Below are 20,868 nucleotides of genomic sequence, written 5' to 3' on the forward strand. Positions count from 1 at the left end.
TATCTCCATCCATTCCACTTCACAAAAATATAATTAATCTTTCAGTGCCATTAGTAACGACATGGCAGCATGTCTCTTTGTGCATTCACTTACCTACTGCTGCTATATAAATTCGCCACCGGTCTACATTGTGTGTACCATTCAAATGTGATCCTACTTCAGCGTAGTGTATCAACAAAAGAGGCAAAACACACACACCCAAGACAGATGCTGAGCATTGCTTTCAGCAAGCGTCAGCAGTACAAACTCTTTCTTCGATAGCTGCACTTGAGATTGCGATTTGTACAAATATTCCGTCCCAGTGAACAGGAGCAAAATACAATGTATGTTCTTAAGACAATTCAATTGCTGTACGCTGAAAGTGGTACATGGGTTTTACATTCGTTTTAAGATGCTGTTGTCATACAAATAGAATTTGCATGCTTTCACAAAAGCAAATATTAGGGACAATAGCTTTCTTTGATTTTATTTCTCATGTTTGCCCTTTTTCACAAGACATTTTATATGAATATAAAAAAAATACTAACGAGAGTAAAAGTTTCCTCGAGTACATTGTTTATTATTCCATTTTCCTTAAGTAATATTTAACATTGATCCAAATAACAGTTTTATTTATCTAACTTTGATAGTGCTAATAACGCCATATTTATCACACATTAATTAAATGCCCTCTTGGACATGGTATCGAGGCCGGTCCTCACACAATGTTGTTCCACAATCTAGTTTATAGGCCCATTTCCACACAAATACACCTACTCGCGAAAACACACTCGTGCTCACGTGCCCAATAGCTCGAGATTGGAGAGCCGTTTCAAAAGGCAGGCTAAACGAATACGAAATCGACATCCGGTAGACATTTCCGCTCCCACTCGAATGCTCGTCCTTGGGGCACATTAAGATTCGATCAAACGGCAGAAAAAAAAGAGGAACGGAAAGGAAACAGTTAGGAAAAGGCATTCACAGTCCTTTTCTCCATTTTCCGTTTTGTCACCCAATCGCTTGCTGTGTAGCTATGTGACCTCGTCTGATAAACAGTTTTCCTGAAGGATTGAAAGAATGTAATGACCATCGAAGGACCCATCGATTGATTTCGCCTCGGATAAAGGTAAAAAAACAACGCTTACGCACACCCACTCGTGCTCGATGTAGGTGAAGCTGCCGTTGGGACGATTTATTTGACATTCTTTTCCAACCGAGTGAGCAGATCGGTGGGAGAAAAGACACACAAAAAACGACCTCGTGACAAATTGCTTTCGGTGCTTCACTTTATCGTTCACGAGCGCCGGAATGTGAGGTGGTACAGAACACTTCAGAACACTCTGACACTCTGTTGTTCCAGCGCGCACCCGTAAGCGAAAGCTTCGTAACGATGCATTACTTCATGTGCCGTCAGCGCCCAAAACACGGTTGCTACGAGTCCATCAATGTGCGGTACGATCATCACTAAAATGCAGACGTGTGATCTGGGGTGGGTTTTGGTGCGCTTTACGCGCTTAGAAAGCAGTACCATTCCTACCCTTGTTCGTACAATAACGATCAAAATTAACTTGCAATAAAAAAAGAATCGTGCCCGGTATCGCTGAAGCATGTAACTTACCAAAGGCACAAGAAATTTTCTCACACACGTATTCACCTCACAAACCCATCATTGTCGGCTTTTTTCCCCCGCAGTCAATAAAACGGGTGGCATAGAAATTCACTTTAAGCCCAATAAATGTGCCCTCCGCTTTCCCAGCGCAAACGCCGGGAAGCTGGCGGAAGCTGTCGGCAAGGCGAGGATCAGCAAGTGCTAAAGCATGTTCAGTCGACTAAAAATAACTACCCGAAACCGAAGAAGCGACCGGTAAACAGGAACTGCTTTACCCGTCCCGTGTGTCGTTAGCCGACGGGCGAACTGTCCCGTTGCGCCTGAATGTATGTAGTATGCATACATCAAGCGCCCAGCAGTGAAAGCGTTGATACGCGCCGCACGCTACGAGGGTTGTGTAGGTGTGTGTGTGTATGTGTGTATACTTAGCGCATTCGCCTGCCAGACCCAGCTCCTTTCTTAAAGCATGGAGACGCCCATGCTATCTTCACGCCAAATTAGATTTGCCAGTCCTTTCCGACACTCGGTTCCGGTGCCCGTGTCGAGCCGTTTCTTTAGTTTTTTCCCTTTCGTCCCTATATATATACAAACGCACACCTCATTTCTAAAGAGCCAACAAGAAAGGCAGGCACAGAAAAGACATCACCTGGGCCGTTTGTTTTCTCTCTGCGTGATGGTTTCAGCCTCCCGGGAGAAGATGGTGAGTCGAGCGTTTTATCGTTCGTCGGTCTCGTCGGTCTGCCCGATGCCAATGCTACCGCTTTTCCGGTAATACCATTGGCATGAGAAAATGCCCGACTTCCTGGTGATGGTGGTGGTGAAGCCCAGACCCGCCGCCGGACTCGGTGGTTCCGAGGTTAAACAGTAAACTGTTTTTGTTTGCCCTATCCCTCAAGTGTCATCCAATTTAGCTACCCGTACGTGAATTTATCGCCATCCTGCACAACGATGACCTAGGCTTCCGTCATTCGTTCTGCTAATAGGTCACACGAAGCTTCCCGTTGACATGCATGTATGTGTGTTTGTGTTTGTGTGTGCTTGTCCTTGCCACGGCCATGCGCCATTCTATTAATGTGACCCATTCTATGATTCTGCCTTTTATTCCGGCATCTTTATGTGTTGTTATTAGATCAGTGGAGGAATAAACTACAAGCTCAGAATGTGTCCCGGAGAGTGTTTTTTGAATTATTTTTACTTTTTTCATGTACCATACACCAGTGAACTATCTCTCAACGATTCTGCACATCTTCACATCAACTTAAACAATAAGCACACTGAACCATAAAGAAACTAAGCTCCTCCTCCGTCATATCCGCTCTTGATTCGTCCGCGGAAATGCTGAAGCTCGTGGATTATAAGCGGCATCTAATAGCCAAAGTTGGTGTAGCACGAGCTAGAACGCTTCCCGAGAGAATCGCTGCTTTACCTTTGGCACTTTTACTGTTTATTGAGCTGAAACACATGCAATCGTAATAAGTTTGCGAACTCATCTCTAACAGATATTCCATCCGGTACGACGTGTGAACGTTAAGTTTGCAAAATGATGTTGAGAGTATAATGTGTTTTGTAGCTAAGTTCATGTACCTAAGAGAAGAAACTCCCCCGCGTGCGTTACTCACCTACAGATTATGTAAAAACCTTTTGCACGTGCAATAAAAGTTCTCTCTATTGTTGTTGTTTTATCAGAGAAACAGATGAAGCATTTCCTTCATTCATTGTAAACTGCCAAAGTTAGGCCTTTCTCGTCTGTATATCAATTACCATTAGTCATTCGAATTCTAGTTTCTTATTTGTAATAATTATAAACAAACAGAGAAATAGCAAGTAGTTTCAAGGGTTGTAGATGGGAATTTCTTTACAGCTCATGAATTAAAACGCAATTGATCTCATGACAGTAAAAGCGACCTTTGATTAATGTTGCAAAATCTTACAGATCTTTCTTTTCCATTTCCGCTAGATTTCATTATCTATTCATTACTACCGTTGACTTCCATCCAAAATATGCATTTAATAGATTCCGCAAAAACTTCCTCGTTCATTAATATTTTATACCGTGCCTTTCCGGAAACGACCGTGGATTTTTATAAACTAAGCTGACTTCACTCTACAAATTATGTTTCAGTTTTCTAGAAAAAACGGAACATTCCAACGGAAGAAATTTAAACTTTGATGTATTCGGTTCGGAAGCATTTGTTATTCAACAACGAAAAAAAAAGTTTTGAAAAAATAAACGAATTCTTGTAACTGTTACAAAAAGCGTACCAATGCAAGCTCCATGGCAGCTGATCATTTCGAGCGAACAAAAGTTTCCCATTTTATTTTTTGTTTTTTTTTTTGTTTTTTGTTACTCAGTGTAACACCGGAAAACACACAGCAGATAACGACATTCCAAGATACATAAAACCATTAACGATGAACCATTCGGTGAAAGTGACGCGGCCCGTTCCCCCGGCACGACATATACCGCTGTGTGCGGTAGCGGATCATCATGCTTCCAAACGAATTTGCATAAACCAACATAAACTTCCGTTCCATCCCATTTACGAGCGTTTTAGAAAGTTTTTTCTTGCTGGTTTCGCAGAACGACAAACCCCGCACAAAAAAGGCACCAAACGAGATGCTACAGATTGGGACACAGTTTGAGACACCATTCTTGTTAAATGTGGATGCTAAAACTGGCGTTGATGTTTGATGGCGATCATGGCCGTAATTTTACAAAAATGAGCCTGTTTATGTAACGATCTGTTTATTAACTGGGAAATAATAACATAATTGAGGAACGATTTGAGAAAGCCGATAGAACGATTTGCAAACTGATGGCCAAATTAGCCATCCGTGCTCCGTAATGTTATTCCCACAAAGTTTTTCGTGAAAATTTTCATCCAATGGAATTTTTTTTTTTGATTTCGATACGATTCGATAGATATTAACTTTTAAAAGTACTCTAGATGGATTTAAATTTTGCTTAATGTTGTGATGATTAAAACCAACCTCGTTTTTGGAAACGTCAAAGTGAAGAATCAGTTTTTAATGACCATTTTATTACTTTTCATGCTTTGCAATCTGCTTCATTTGACACACGAGCCATGCAAAAATGGTAGCGTGTTACTGCAACATCTTGAGAAATTCACCAACACTATAATTAATTTTCATCCCAACAAAGGCACACATGAAGTCATTCTTCACTGCAAGGGTTTTTTACCCTTTTGTGTGATCGAGAGCTTGCTTTAGAGGTGGTTCTTCCCTTTCCCCTTGTGAAGCACCTAGATGAGATGAAAACATACCCGAAGACCCACATGCTTTCCCGGCGAAAGAAAACTACGGACAATAGAATTTGGACGAGCAGAACGTGTCCCCTAGTCTGAAGTTGGTGGTTTGTTTCAACACTGAAGTTCTCGATAAGGGACGACCCGGGAGGTCGTCTGTTGTCTTTAGTTTGATCCTTTTAGATGTTCCACTGTAGGTCACTGGCAGTATGATCTGTCTGTTTGCCACAAAGCCACCCTTCGGGCACTGATGTAAAAAGATATGGAAACCCTCCCTTCCAGCGATGGGGCGTGCTTTAAAGACAACAAAACGTGTTCCAAGTTGCGTTTAACCCCATTGTGATGTAAGCTCCTAGCCTGCAAGTGTTTGCTGTAGTACTTTCTCTGCCTCAGTGAGGCATAAAATTTCTTTGAGCTTTTTTTTATTGTTCTCAAATCTAAAATAAGCATCCTAGATTTAAAGCCAACTGAGCTGGAACTGAAACAGACTCCAAATGGTTATGACAGTACTAATGAATCATACTTGAGTTGCTATGTTTATTACGAGCGTGTTTCTGATTGGCTTGACAGTATCTTTTTCCATTGCTAAACCAGTTAAAAAGCTGCTCTCAATCTCAACTTCAACTTACTTAATTACAACTTAATCTTTTTAAATATGAAAAATTATATTGTTGCTAACTTCAACATTTCTAAAAGAGATTACGTGAATATTGAAGCTAATAAGTATAATGAAATTTATCTCATTTTTATAAACAAATAGAATGTAAAAAAAAACATTATGTAAATTATATATTTACTATCTTGTTTGTTTAGTATCCTTATAGAAGAGGCAACAACTATGAAAATTTCATTCGACTCTCTTGATTTCTATTTACGTGTCATAGTGAATATTCAAAGAGACTTCGTTATGTTCTCGATAAGACCATCACTACCCAGGCATGTACAAATAGAAACACCGTAAACACATCCACTCTTCATGCTTCCAATGTTCCACCGTAAAGCCTGAACGTGAAAAGAACTATTCCTTCCTGAACCTAGCCTTAGCCTTACAACCCACGCACGCCCCCATTGAACCCACATACTCGAATCGAACCATTCTCGAAGGTTAGAGATCCGCGAGAAAAACATCCTATTTTTTCATTCGTCAAACGTAACGTAGAAAGCTTTGTGTAAAGCCCATGAACCAACAAAGTTTATTGCGTTGTTTTGCACACTTTGCACCGGATAGGGAAAACGCTAGCTTTCAAGGACAATTTGGGGACAAGCTCTCGGGACAGATGGTTACCTCCGTGCTGCAAACGGAAAGGACACATTTATGGTTACACAATCTGGTAAAGCAGATTAAATTTTCATCACATTTGCATTTCCCTCGCCACGTACGGAATGGTGCTGGATCGTATTTACGGGTTGATTGTACAATCTATGGAATTGTATCTTTATGTTTAATGATGAGCTGTATACGTGCTCTTCACGCAAAAACACATCTTTTGAGTGGTTACATATTTTAATAAAAAAAGAAGAATATTTTAATTTGTTTACTCTTGGAATGTTACGAAATCCAGGAAGTTTCAGGACATTATTTAGTTATAAAATAAGTACAGTAAAATATATTATGAGACAATTGTCACTTAAAAGCATCAACTGGTTATGATAACTCGATATTTATACTTCAAAGTCCAAACAAATTACAGAACATACTTTATCTTGGTGGACAAAGTACAAGTGGTAATTGTTTTAGTCTCCCTGAGGATACAATAAAAACCAAGAAAACGACAGAAAGGTTGGTGCTTAATTGCTAATTCCGACATGAGCAAGGTCAAACGAGCGATTCCATGTGCTTCTGATTCCATTAGGCGCGTGCCAGCAGCAACAATTTTATTTCGTACTTTTATCGTTCCATGAAGCTTCCGTCTATTTAACTCCTGCCAATCCGTTCGTTAGACTAGAACATTTCGTGACAAAAAAGCATATGACTTCAGACACCGTTTTTTTTTTCAGATTTAATGGTTATAACCCACTTTAAGTTAGTGGAAGGCACCTACCTTTTGCTGCTGCTTCTGCGGTACAAATCAATGAAATCCTCAACCGTACAACCATTTCTGTTGAATGTATTCATACCCCGTAATGGAATTAATTTGTCGTTAACTGTTTTCTTTTCCAAACATTTCCATTCCAATGCTGTTGCTTGTTGTTTGTTCCCCGTTTGTTGCTACGTGTTTTGTACCGTCCTGCCGTAAATGATCTTGTGCTTTTCCTTCATTTGTTTTTTTTACGCTCCCGAACGTTTTCACTACAATTCCGCACGGAAACTTTCGAACGCAGACAAAACGGAAGCGAACAACCTTCCAGCTTTGCAACTATTTCCTGCCCTGGAACGGGCACCAACACCATTTTCCATCAACCTTGTCGTCGTCGGGCGTGGGAAATGGGTAGCACCCCTTCGGCACGGGACCTTCGGTAGGGGTGTAATAAAGCAAGCAAACCCGTCCTATTGCGTGATATTACGCAACTGTATATAGCGATACGTGTTTTGACAACTTTAGCTTCTTAGAGATGCCTTGTCCGCTTCACCGGCTCTTCCTGTTTTATACCTCTTGTTCGTTCATGTTCATGTTGTTATTTTGTTTTTCTTTTCTGCTCATTTGACACTTTTTCCGTTCGACCTGATGCGTAAGTGCGCACGTGTGTGTGTGTGTGTATATGTGTGTGAGAGATTGTTAGCATTCCGTCTGGACTTTTGTTTCGTGTTCAAGAGCCATTTTGTTCTCATCTCTAATTGCATCTCTTTTTTCTTTCTTTCTCTTTTTTCTCTCCGTATATCTTATAGGTATGTAAATGCGCCATATATTGTGAAAATAATCATTCATTTATTCGTTACTTCAATATTCATTTCAAGTCATTCAAGCTTGCAGTGTATTTATGGCATATTTTATCATATTCTTACTTTCACTTCTATTCGCTCTATTTCTATCTTTTTTCTATTTCTATTTTTTCGTTCTAGTCTTTGAAAACACCTAAGAACAATGCTAATGATTTATCAATTTCATGTGTTTAGGCTGTAAACTGTATGCGTGAAACTATCAAAAACCGGTCAGCTTGCGATCGACACAATCAAATATAACAAACCAACGCCAAAAAGATCGTGAAGGAACAAAATAAACTGTGAACATACGAAGCATTTGTTTCTGGTTCGTTGTTGTAGTGGTGTTTATCGTGGCGCATGACATATCTAGAGCAGAAAAGTACGAGCTTTACCTAATCTACCAGTAAATAGTGGTCATTTCGATGGTGCAAATAGCTTCAGCTGGTTGGAATCACAGCCAAGAATGCTAACCGTAGCAAGGAGAAAAAGAAAAAAAAAACACACTTACATGCGATGCGTCTCCACTAATCGACGCGGATCATTTGTAGGCCACCATTTTGTACCATCCATCGTGCACGGAATAATAGCAGCGGAATAGGATAAGGATCTCCCAGGTTCTACGGGCAGCCTCTACGGGCAGAGTCTTCATATCGAACCCGCGGACAAGTTGCTGCAGTTGCTTCTTCTTCCTAATTCTTCTTCACCGTATTCTTGTTACCGTATTCTGTGTCTCTCTACTTCTGCATGTCCCACGTCATGGAGGTCAGAAGGAAAATCAAATTTCTCATACCCTCGACCATACGCGAGGTGAAGGTATGAATGAACTAATATTTATTCCTTTGCCCCCCGTTTCATTCGTTTTCACACCACATACTCGCAACCCCCCAAAAAAAACCATCTGTGTCCGATGCAAAGCAACCCCCAATACTGCTTCGGTCTTTCGACTTCCTTCGTTGTTTACCAATTTCAATAAAAATAATATGTACCTTAACCATCAACTATAAACTCCCAAAAACAGCACCAAAAATGTCGATTCCAAACCGTGTATGTTTTGCATTCGATGGTTCCAATGTCGTTTTTGTCTTCCCTAACGTTTGTTCTCAGTGTGTTTGATGTCAATGTATTGTAAAGATTTGTTTTTTCATCTCCTTTCGCTTTATGCTCTTCTCCAATATGGATTGATTTGTTTGTTCTTATTTTCATTCAATATATCCTACTTACATGTGTTTACACTTTAAATGTTTAATGTTTCACACTCAAGTTATATAATCTTGCAATGAAAAAATGAGCCATTCGTCTAACATCAGTGGTTAATCACAAACCATTCATCGCCTTCGAACGATACTTGAAGCTTTTGTAAATCATAAATGTTCCTCTCCAACTGAAATGAGTGATGATTTATGGAACGAAAACAACGTGAATCGATTTCTTATCGGAAATTGGTTACATCTGTCATTTTCCAGAATGTTTTTTTTGTTTGTCATGTCTATTTGAACCCGTACACTTCAAGCCTAATGGGCATACAAATACACAAATGAACACACACACATACTGACAAACGGAAATGAGCATTTATGCCTGTCACATACAAAAAGATTTGTTTTGTTTGCTACATACAAAGCGGACCGAACGTGATTTTCTTTTGCTTTCGAATTGAGATAACAGAAAAAAAGACACGACTCATGAAACATGCTTCTTTTCCCCCATTAAAATCAAGCGGAAAAACAACTTCCCTGACAGTGGACTCAATTTCGTCCCATGCACCCATGCGGGTGGTTTTTGAGTGAAAGCTTCCGACATGAAAGTCTTGGTCTGGTTGTCATTTCGATTACGCAACTTACGCATACGTTCAGAACGTCGATCACCCCTCCCCCGGATTTTATCTGCCGCACTAGCAACGAAGCACTGTACCGCTTATCAGTGGAAAACAGTAAAAAAGTTGGAAAGTGTTCTAAGTAAAAAATAAATACAAACGAAACCTGAAGACCTGATCGTGATTGTGCCGACAACGACATATTACAAGGCAGAAAGTTTACAGCACATAAATACACACACCGTACCGACTTTATTTGCCGTATAAGAACGTGCGTTTATGTTTTGCCCAATTTCCCCCCCAACTGCCCTCACCGTCCGTGTGTCCGTGAGACGCTGATTTATGTTTTTCTGTCCAGTATGGTGATTCATTTCCTTAAAATATACCGTTTCGTTGTTTATGTGTTGTGCGCGTCAATAGCGAGGTGGGGAAAAAAGGGATCACAATTCTCGGAAGGTTTTTGGGAAACTAACGGCTTTCCGTTTGCCACAGGACAATCGAGCTTGTTTGGCAATTGTTGTTGTTATTAGCGGGGGAAAGGATTTAAATCTTTGTGCATGAAATTATCCTTCGTGCAAGGGTGGTATTTGTGCGTGTCGTTGCGTCTGCGTATGTGATTTGTTGAAGCATTATTGGTACCTAATTTCAGTCGCAAATAAATATGTGTTATCTCACTCACCTCAAACCCGAGCAAAAACATGCCAATAATCCTTGTTTTGTTTTCGTACACAGTAAAACTCAAACGCAGAATAAATTACATATGGTGTGTTCCCCTTGTGATAATCACATCATTCACGCTAATTGGCACTCTGTTCTATTCGTACGAGCTAATCGCTTTTTTTTCAAACCATCCCTAATACGATACATGTTTTACGAATTCGATGCAAAATCATTTATATGACACTTCTTGAAACAATCAGGAACTGGAGCACTTGTTGGCAGACTCTGATTCGCAGGTACGTATTTTTTCCGTTTGTTTGTTTGGTTTTTTTGTTTTGTCCATTTTTTTGGAGATTTTGAGAACAAAAAAACCCACGTGTGATAATAGTTAGAAGGAGTGCGTGTGTGTGCGTGACTGTAGTGTAGGGATGACTCTAGAGCGATGGCAGACAAACAATAGGCTTGTGTTGGATTTATGCTCCCATTTGTGCTTTCTAAACTCACGATAAGCTTTACGGTAGAGAATTGTTTGCAAAACCTTAGCTTGGAGATAGTTAGAGCAGTAAAACGATGGCTGATAATTAGTACTCAAAATACACGATTTTACACGACTTGCGCAATATTCATACTTTTACGTCGGGCTGATCAGTTTTTTATTAGGATCTAGCAAATGACGGCAACTTACACCTCATTAACACACCACATTTAAACTCTATACAAACATTTTCATAATCATCACTGTTCATAAGCTCTCTTATCATCAACATGCCGTGACTACACTTTTGTACTCAATATTGATTGGCACATCTCTTTCGATATATAGAACGTTTAACGTTTTGTGTGCTCAAAATAGTGAACATTAGTATGCAATTAAAAGATAATGAAATGTTAATAAAGCGCACGGTAAACGGCTGATGAAAATCGACTTCAGCTGCTTTTCGCTAATTATATTAAAACATTTCGCTAGCTTGATGGCTCCGACAAGCAAATGAGGGATGCTCATCGAACGAACTCACCATTACATTATCTTAATTTGACCAAACATTCTCGTACGGATGCCACAACTTACATCATCCTACCAGAGTGGTTGACTGACGGTGGGTCACAATATGATCATGCTTAGTTACCTACCACCCTCTAGTACTACAAGCCCATGCCGAGGACAAAACAAACTGAGCTGTTGGTTTTTGAAAAACATCCATCGCACACCGAACACAGTGTTGCATAAAAAACAACCATCGCTCAGCCCACGTTGTAGCGCTGTACGTGTGCTGATGAGAACGACCACTGATGAACCGGACCGGTCAACATACCTGACACTGCGGATGGTGAAATTTGCTAACGTTTTGGGCAACTTTCAAATTTTCCAACACGACCCACACGTCTATAGTTCCGCACACAGAGGCAACCGCATCACTGTTGTCGTCGGTGGACGATAGCATACCTGATGTTCACCGGCCGATACATTTTGCAGTGTGCGTGGTGTAAGTGTAGCGAATAGATAAGTTCTGAATAATCCAGCCGTTGCTTCATTGGGTTGGTACTAGGTTTTTCTTTTTTTGGCTTGTTCCATCTGTTAAATAGGATTAGAAGGATGTGAACCAAACTAAACTCCCCCAGGTGAACTGTTCAATTTAGACATGCCATATACAGGACCTCCATGTCACGCTTTGATATGAGTATTTTTGCTTCAAAACTGCTTTGTGGCCATGTGCATCAAACAAGAAGATGTAAAATTTATTGTTAAATCATCATCTTGAATACAAATAAGTGTAATACAAATAAATTTAAAAATCATCTTTGTCGATCTATCTTAATTGTTATTTGATATAGTAAGTCATTTATTTTAACCAATTTGACTGCAAAACAAACCATTTATTTTAAAAATCGGAGCAGTGCAACATTCCAACACAAAACCGCATGTCAAACATTTAGCACCAGGCGCCTCCATTGGTTGAACGCAACGAAGAAACTCGTTCTTATTTCTCACCGTCCTCTTTAATCTAAGTGTAACATTTAGCCCCGGATCAAATTGATGCCCAATTTTTGCTATTTCATCCCAACACCACAAATACGCACTGGAACAAGATCCAATAAAATCGATTTAACGGCTATTTGATATGTTTTGCGAATGTAATGCTTGCTGGTGCAGGCAATGGCCGGGTTTACTTTAGCACGGATTTTTGTTGCCAGATCGGCATTTAAGCTGCACGAATACTAGTGTATTTGGGTGAGCGTAAATGAGTGTGTTTGTGTGCGTGAATTTGATTCGATATCAAATAACGTGTTTCAATGATTTTACAGCGATTTGTAAATAAAATTATTTGCAGCGTTGTTGCGCTTCAATTGCTACGGTTGTGTCACGTATGGGATAGCGACATCCAGCGATTATTGTGCAGCATGAAAGCTTCTATGTATGTGTGCTTGACTTGCTACGCTAAGCTCTTTCTTCCAGCCCAACTGTCACAGTTGCTTCAAGATGTCTTGGTTGAAATTTGAACACAAATAATACGGTTCAGTTATTTTGTTCCACATCAGTGTGGAAATTGTCGAAGGATGATGGATAAAATCTTGATTCACGCTTTACTGCGTTGTGTGCTTTTACTTTATTTCACATTCATGATGTTTGAACATTCTACATATTTTTAAATATAAAAACATATTATAGAGCAATAAGTATTTAAAGTTTTTCTTTCTTTTGCTCAAATCCCAAACACTTAAAAGTTTCCAGTTACATACTAATTCTCTTTCCGAGTGGTCCTATTGTCTTACATCGATTCCCCTTACAACGAAAACGGGCGGTATAACATTTCCAAATACGACCGTAAAATAAACCCTGGAAAAAACGAATCCGTCTGATCCTGTTCCTGCATCGCATGAGCAAATGCTTGTGGAAATGGAATAAATTTGTTTTTATCCACTCTAGCGTTCCACGTAGAGCGTGTTTCACGTTGTTCTATCGGTTGTGCTGAGCTAAAAAAAATTCCACAATCACACACAATGCGATTGGGATGTAAGTTGAAGCGCAGGCTTTAATATGAATGATAGATGTGATGGGTATTTTATTGCACAAAAACAAAGTGGCCACTCTTATGGTTCAATTCTGTTGAAATCCATTATATAACTTGAAGATATAAGGGTTTACCATTAATGCTACGCTCGCTTTAAAGTACATAATGATGAATGTGTGAGATTTTGACGAATCAATGAGGTGGCCTAAGCGACGGAATCATCATACCTAGTACGGTGTAGTTTTGACACATTAATTACACAACCTTTTTTTGTGCTTACTTGACTGGAATCTATTCAAACAAAGTTCATCCTGATACACGTCCAACCACATGTAGCAACAACATAAAATAGTTATAAACTGCCGGTTCGAGCTCGTTAGTACGACGTTGTCTCGTATCTCCTACATCCATTATGAACTTCCGTCGTTGCAGTGATGCTTTTCAACGACTTCATAAATCATGCCAATAATGATTACGGCACTACCAGTTTCCGACGGCAACGGCTAGTTGCTATCGTTATATGAGGTGGAGCTTGCACGTTCGCTCCGTGCTGCAGCTACACCGCGAATGCAATTGGTGTTATTCAAATTTCCATTTTCCTGCACCTGAAACACCATACCGCCGTATGCAAAAGAGCTGAAGTAACCGAACACGAAATGCAAATTACATTTTTTTAACAACATTAATTTTTTATTACAAAAGATTTTTCACTACACGAGAAGAAAACAGATGAAAAAGAGAAATTTACAAAAAAGGCATTTTTGTGATACACCGCAAAATCGTGAACAATGGATCAAATTATGATGTTTTTTTATTTTATTAATTTTAATCTTTTTTAACACCTAATAGATAATCGTAAAAAATATATGCCTAACAGAATGTTTTAGTCTAATTGAATAACTGATCACGATTGAACAACATGGAGTAAAACGGAAATTTATGCAGCTTAAATATGACGTACAGCTTGACAAATCAACAACTGCACCGCCTTATATCTGCTCAGCTCATAAATCATGTTAACCACCTGCAGAAAAAAAATGATCATCAAAAAATAATCCGCAACCTCGCATTGTTCCCCGTCCACTTTCCCGATTGGAGGCCACGTGATAACGCGGCGAGCTGGTTAAAGCGGTTAGATAAACAAAATCCAATCCAGTTGGGTTTTTGGCATCAGGTCCTGCATAATGAAAGGTCACAAAAAGTCAAAATGGAGAATGAACGTACACACACACACACGCATAGTAAGCAACCAAAAAAAAGCAACCCTCCAATACACAGTCATAACTTTTTATGGGTACACACATGACAACGCATACGACATGTCATCTCTCTTATTGCCAATCTGTTACCCAAACCAACAGCAACAAACGAAAAAAAACGAAAGGTAAACTCAATCCAACCAGACCCGTTTCAGTCACTGTACCTTCAAGGCTTTTTCCCTTTTTTTGTGGCAAAAGAAAAAAAACTCACTCACACACACACACTACTTTACCAAATCATCACCGAGAATTATGATTCGGATGCTCTGTGCTGGACAAGCTGCGTGACACGGCATGTTACTAGCTGACCACGTCTCACACTGGACAGAATGACCGAACAGCCAGTCAGTGTCTGTGTTTGTGTATGTGCTTTTTGCCGTTTTTCCTTTTGCCGTTCGTAGAAAAATAAAATGAAATGATAATGTGCCGAGGGAAAAAAGCAAATCCTAACGATCCACTTGTGGACCAGTGGATGTCGCCATGGGACGACGACGAATGTTGACAAACTTGTTGTCCCAAGTGCGAATCGCATCCGTTCCGTTAACGGAAGGGCTAACACATCGGTCCATCGGTCTGGCCGAATTCGTACCGACAGTTTTTGGTAAGTGGATTACACTCCCATTGCACCGACAACTGAACAATCAGTAGATGTCCACATGTCACCGATCAATGTCAAAACGTATTGCTCTCGGTGTCGTTTTTCGATCGATGCCGTGGATAAAGGTTCGAATGTTGATTTCCCTTTAAACGGAGAGCTTTTTCTAAAAAAAGGATTTTTAGTGCACTTTTCCAACCGCCTCCTAATTAAGCTTTCTTTCGTTGAACACGCAATGCACATCCAAACCAACACCTTCAAGCTGACCTTGACATCAATGCAGTGAGAAACTACAGAAACAGTTCGGCCAATAAGAAGCGCCCAGTACCAAGCAATCCCATTTACATAACCAATAAATAACAATTTGTTGAAATCGTTTCTTGAATGTGCTTCCACTGCTGCTCATGCCGGAAATAGTCTTTGAAATGTGTATATATATATTTTTTCTCTCCACGGTTGCACGCTTTACGATCCTAAGTTTCACGCTTCATTGCACCAGTTGTCCTCAGTACGATAGCAACGGTGGCATGAAATTGGATACACGAACGCTTCCTTATTGCGTTCCATTTTATTTTCGCTTCCACCAGTTGCAACGTCACGTCATTATTTCACGAGAGAAAATTGCTTTATTAGCTGCTTTAGATTTATCAAACAAAATGCAATACTTTCGTTCGGTGCCCCACGGTTGGTCGGTGCAATGTAAAGCGAAGAGCAAAGTGAAAAATGCATGGAGCATAAATTATTCCCCATAGAAATCAAGTTAATGATGCATCAACTGGTACAGCAGTTGGACGCCAGCTGAACACCTGATGGCGCGATTTGCCATCCTTTTTACGGTTACAATTTTTCTCATGTGCCGGAAGACTTGTTCAGGCGGAATGATTCTTATATGATGTTGCTGTTCCGTTTGCTACAAAACGTCAAACGGAGTTTACTCAAAGGAGCAAACATCGAAATCAGTTTGGAAGCACATTTGAATCAATATGTACAAGATTAGAAGCTTATGCTTCGTTACATTGCATTCGTTTGAGTTACTGCGTTCAGAATATTTAATATCATTCTTCATACTGAGATGGTTTGTATCTTTAACGGAAGCTTCAAAATTGTGTGTTGCGCAATATTTATCGCACTTTGCGATGTACACGCTAACAAAGTATAATTATAAAGTTTAGTCTCTTGCCAAGTAACGAACGCTTCTTGGAATGAATGAGTAGAATAACAAATTCATAAATAAAGACGCCCGGGAGTTGGATGAGAAGCGAAAGTGCTTAGCAAACACTGTGGAACAACTCCTAAACTCCTGCGATCCGAACTGGTGTAACATCAAACGTCTGGAGAGGTGAAGTACTTGAAATTCGCCGTTCAAGATTGTTCCAATTTAAATTGAAAACTTTCCCCTTGGCAAAGCTTAACACATAATCCTAACTTTTTCTATCGCTGTTTTCAATGTTCTCAATGTTCAACGTTCAACGATGCTAAGCAGCAAAAGAGATGGTGGATTATTATTACTGTGAAACCGATTTGGAACTCATTCTCATGCTTAAAATCACATTCTTCATTTTCAACAAAATGGAGTTTTTTTTCTATATTCGCATTAAATTGTGAGACACACACACACATTCACTATGTCCACGAGTGATTGAAAAGTCTTCTTCGTAAAAATGTTCACATTATCCCATCATTGAATACAGGTGAATAGGATTTTTTACCGCTTCCCGACCGCATGTGCCATTTTCATTGTGTGTTTCGCTTTGTGTAACGTATCGGGTATTTTTTTTTTTTTCGTTGATATTTTTAAATATTTCCACACATTTTCCACACAGATATTGAAATGGGTTATCGAAAGCACCCAAAAGCTTGCATATAATGTATTGCAGACTAAGTATTGGTGAACGCATTTTTTGGGGCTACAAATTGAATCTACACTTTTCTATCATCCAATCTGAAACCTGAAGCCTTTCATAATTTTCCTACCATGGTTACAATCAATCTGTGTTTCGTTACATTCATACACGAAAATAGACGCGCAACAAAAGTAAAAAAATAAACAACGAAGTAAATTATTACATTATTTACAGCCCACCATTTTAGATTGATTTTATTTTGCCATTTCTCTCCCACAACAAAATGAAAACAAATTTCGCTTCATTCCTCCGTTTCATTCGCTTTTGCAAACATTCACGTCCATAGCATTCATCTTCTTTCTTTCTTCTATTTTTCCAGCAGGATAAATGTTGACATTCAGGTGTTATTTGTTGGTAACCGTCTGGTGTTAGGCTCGACGGTCATCTTGAACGGGATTCCTTGGGCAAACGGTACGACGGTACGTTACGGCTGCTTAGAATCCGCCGGGAAAAGCAACCAGCTTGACCACTTGCTCCTGCTACTTTGCTGCTGTGTTTTTTTTTTCCTGTTTTCATTTGCCTGAGATTGACCTGACTGTTCTGAAACGTTTTGTGTTAATTGTTTCTGTCAAAGAATCTTCTACCACTACTGCCGGGTCCCGTATATGGGCATTTCTTGCTGCGCTTGCTGCTACTTTCGTTAGTGCAAACTATGTACTTCTCTCAGCAAATAACTGCAAAACTTCATATGGAATGAAAAAGGTGCTTCTTTACTAATGTTCTTTGCTGTTCATAGAGCAACGACCAAACTGTTTCTCTTTTTCTCCTGCTTGCCGTTCGTTGTGTTCGCAAAACAAGTCCATTTGCAACAGCCATTTCTTTCGTTTCACTTCTTACATATTAATTTATGCATCATTCTATTAAAGTTTTTGTTTACAAAAAGCTTACCTTTAAACCTCGCAAATATTTCTCGTTGGTTGTCTGAAGTAACATCAAACAAAAAAACACTTTTTTCCGCACTTTTTATGCATGTACTTTATTTACAGTTGCTTTACTGTTATGAATTTTATTAATTACCATCCACATTTTCAAAAACTACAATTTCCAAACAACTCTACATTCTGTATAAAATGTAAAAAAGAATCTTAGACACATCAAACTAAATAAAATGTTATTTTTCTTTTGTATAATACAAGATTTTGTCAGTAGTCTTCAACGTAAGTCACTCCATCACACAGCAGTGTACATATTTTAACATAACACATTTTTGATGCCAAATTCTAGTTCACCTCTGTTCGAAACTAACATTAATATATCAAATTTATCATCTGAAAACTCTTCCCACATGAACCGAGTTTGAACCGTATGTCGGGAGCATATGACGGCTCTTAAGCTCCGTGTCAAATGTACGCAGCCTTGTTGGGCAGATATTTGATTTCGTATCCATCAAACCATCACTGGGGTCGGGATCTGTTCGGCTTTCAGCATAGATCCACCACAACAAAAAAAAACCACCTCCGATCCTATCCTTGGGGAACCATTTGCAAAGCGCTCCTAACAAAAAAAAAGGTTGTTTGGTGGTGTGCCTACCGGGTATCAGGGAGCCGTAGTACCCAAGCGTCACCGTACCATCGAACCGTTTTGCTGGATGCAATGAACCACAACGAAATCGTCGTTGAATCGATTCTCCCATCCACGCGATGTTGCCACAGCGAGGAATTTAATCCCGTCGGAGCAAGTCCTTTTCTTCTGGCCGGTCGAAAGGATTCGCATCCATTCACATCACATCTGTATGGCCCATCCAATCCCATTCCACCGTACAATCCCCCATGTAGTGATCGATCGATTTGGCTCGAGTGGCATTTGAAGATTCGAAAATAATAGAATCAATCGAACCATCTCCCGAACGTCCTTCCTGCTCGATATGGCAGGGAGCAGTCATCTACTGAAAGCAATGAGTAGTATGGGATTGAGGGACACAAACAGGAAAAAAACCCCCGCCGGATCTGCCAAGCGTTCGAGTCCATCACATGGACGTGCATGGAATGGATTGGCATTCTTTCACCCTCCAACTTTCACCTCCAGGGACAATACAGTGAACGCGAAATAAGCAACAACGCAAAAAAGCTCGTGAAACAAAAATCGTTGTATGATTTCATCGTTGTGCCCGATGAGCAAAAATTCTTTGCCACGCACAAAAAGCTCAAATATTAACCAACGTGTCTCCGAATGCCAGACCCGCCGGAAGAACGTAATTAATAGGAAATGCCTTTTCGGGTTCAAATGCTTTGGTATTGTTAGTAAAGCGTTTTGGTTTTTGTCTTCAGAGTTTTCCTCAATTTTATTAAAAATTCGTCTCTTACCAATAACTTTATTGTTCCAAAAAAGTAACAATTTATCACTCTCTTCTATAACTTCCACCCTTGTTGTGTAGCACAACCAAGTTTTACATATCGCACCGTTTGACGAAAATCAAACTATTAAGTATCCTGCTTCTCACTTCACATACAGCAAATTTTGCCGCGGCCATACATTTTTCACAACAGCGTGTTGCTTTTATATACATTTTTTGTTAGTCCCTACCGTTTTTGCCGCATACCATACATAGTTGTTGCCTTTCGGTAGGCAAAGCGAAATTTTATGCGCTCCACCACATTGTAGTGTAACTAATTCACCAACGAAAAAGATAGCATCGTTTTTTATTTCGTTTCGTTCCCCCATACATGCGTTCCCAGTCTCCCACCAAGCAAACTTGTATGCAACTGCACTAGCCAGAGGTGCGTGGGACACCATGCGCCTCCATTCACCTTATCCGCTTGCAAACGCTTATTCTCGCTCCAGTCGCTACTGCACCTGCCTGCAAATAATGATAAATCCATGCTAAAAAATAAATAAAACATTAAACAACAAACCTCTTAACCACAGCAGACGGTAGTTTGTAGCTATAGTGCACACCGACCGGCCGCTACGTTCGCATACGCGGTTGCACCGAACCTAGTGCCGGTACAGCATTAATATATGGAACAAAAAACACTAACATGTGGCCTTTTCTTTTGATTCTTTTTCCCCAACGCGCTTGTGCCGGATCGCTTCCGTCGGCCGTTCGACAGATGGACCCGACGAATCCGAGTGCAGCAGCAACAGCATCCGGAGGGGCAATACTACCAACATGTTCAACCATATCGTCCGCCAGCTCACAGATGCACCACCCGAATCCGGCATTCGGTGCGATCGGAGGTGCCGCATCCGGCCATGGGGCCACCGGAAGTGGATCCGGCGGCGTCGGCGGTGGAGACCATGCGTCGAGTCTGCTCAGTCCGACCCTGCTATCGCCGGGGACGAACACCGGCACGGCCTCGATTGCGACCTCGCGTGACGAGGAGGACGACTCCAGCAATCAGGCGTCGTCTGGCAGCAAGGGTTCCGGCCAGCGGTAAGTGCTACCCACCTCACGATCGATCGGAATCGACCGGATGCAAGCTGTTTGAACCATTTCTTCACTCCACCCTTGTGACAATCCCCGCCCATGCTCCAGCCGTCGAAGTGTGGCGTCCGCACGGGGCGTCCGCACAATTGGGCGGAAATTGTCCAATTAAAACCCACCCTACCTACCGAGTACAGTCGTGCGTTTTTGGCGTTTCGCTAAGCTGTACACACTCTACTATACGTATATGCATATATACTCCTGTGAGCACATTTGTTGATGTGTTTAGTCTTGAATTGATTACCTTCTAATTCATTGTTCGTCGTACGCATTGTCCCATTTCTCGGTTATCCCGTTTGTTGGTCTCGGTTAAACAAATTATGGCTGCTAATTTAGTCGTCATTCGAACCTCTCCGCTCGCACTGGTAGGGTAACACGGCACACCTTTTTCACACAAAGTTCACACATTACACGACGCAGAGGACACTTTCCTTGGTGTCGCAGCAACCCCCAAAAACCCACCGTGTGTAACCTGAAGACCTTGT

The 20,868-nt window shown here is 40.5% G+C and overlaps 1 protein-coding gene across 12 annotated transcripts in view; it reads left to right on the forward strand.

Annotated features, from left to right (window-relative positions):
* LOC125762567 (uncharacterized) overlaps window positions 1-20,868 on the forward strand; it is an 88,975-nt gene that overhangs the window by 45,334 nt on the left and 22,773 nt on the right. For 5 of the 12 annotated variants that reach the window (XM_049424790.1, XM_049424798.1, XM_049424793.1 and 2 more), the window contains exons 4-5: window positions 17,279-17,378; window positions 20,010-20,332. In XM_049424790.1, the coding sequence (XP_049280747.1) occupies window positions 17,279-17,378; window positions 20,010-20,332 (423 nt within the window). Of the gene's footprint in view, window positions 1-5,648; window positions 8,531-10,450; window positions 10,487-17,278; window positions 17,662-20,009; window positions 20,333-20,868 lie in introns of those variants that run through there. The other 7 variants (XM_049424795.1, XM_049424797.1, XM_049424794.1 and 4 more) reach the window with 7 other exon arrangements.

Source organism: Anopheles funestus, chromosome 2RL, assembly GCF_943734845.2.
Source record: "Anopheles funestus chromosome 2RL, idAnoFuneDA-416_04, whole genome shotgun sequence".
Taxonomy (NCBI): domain Eukaryota; kingdom Metazoa; phylum Arthropoda; class Insecta; order Diptera; family Culicidae; genus Anopheles; species Anopheles funestus.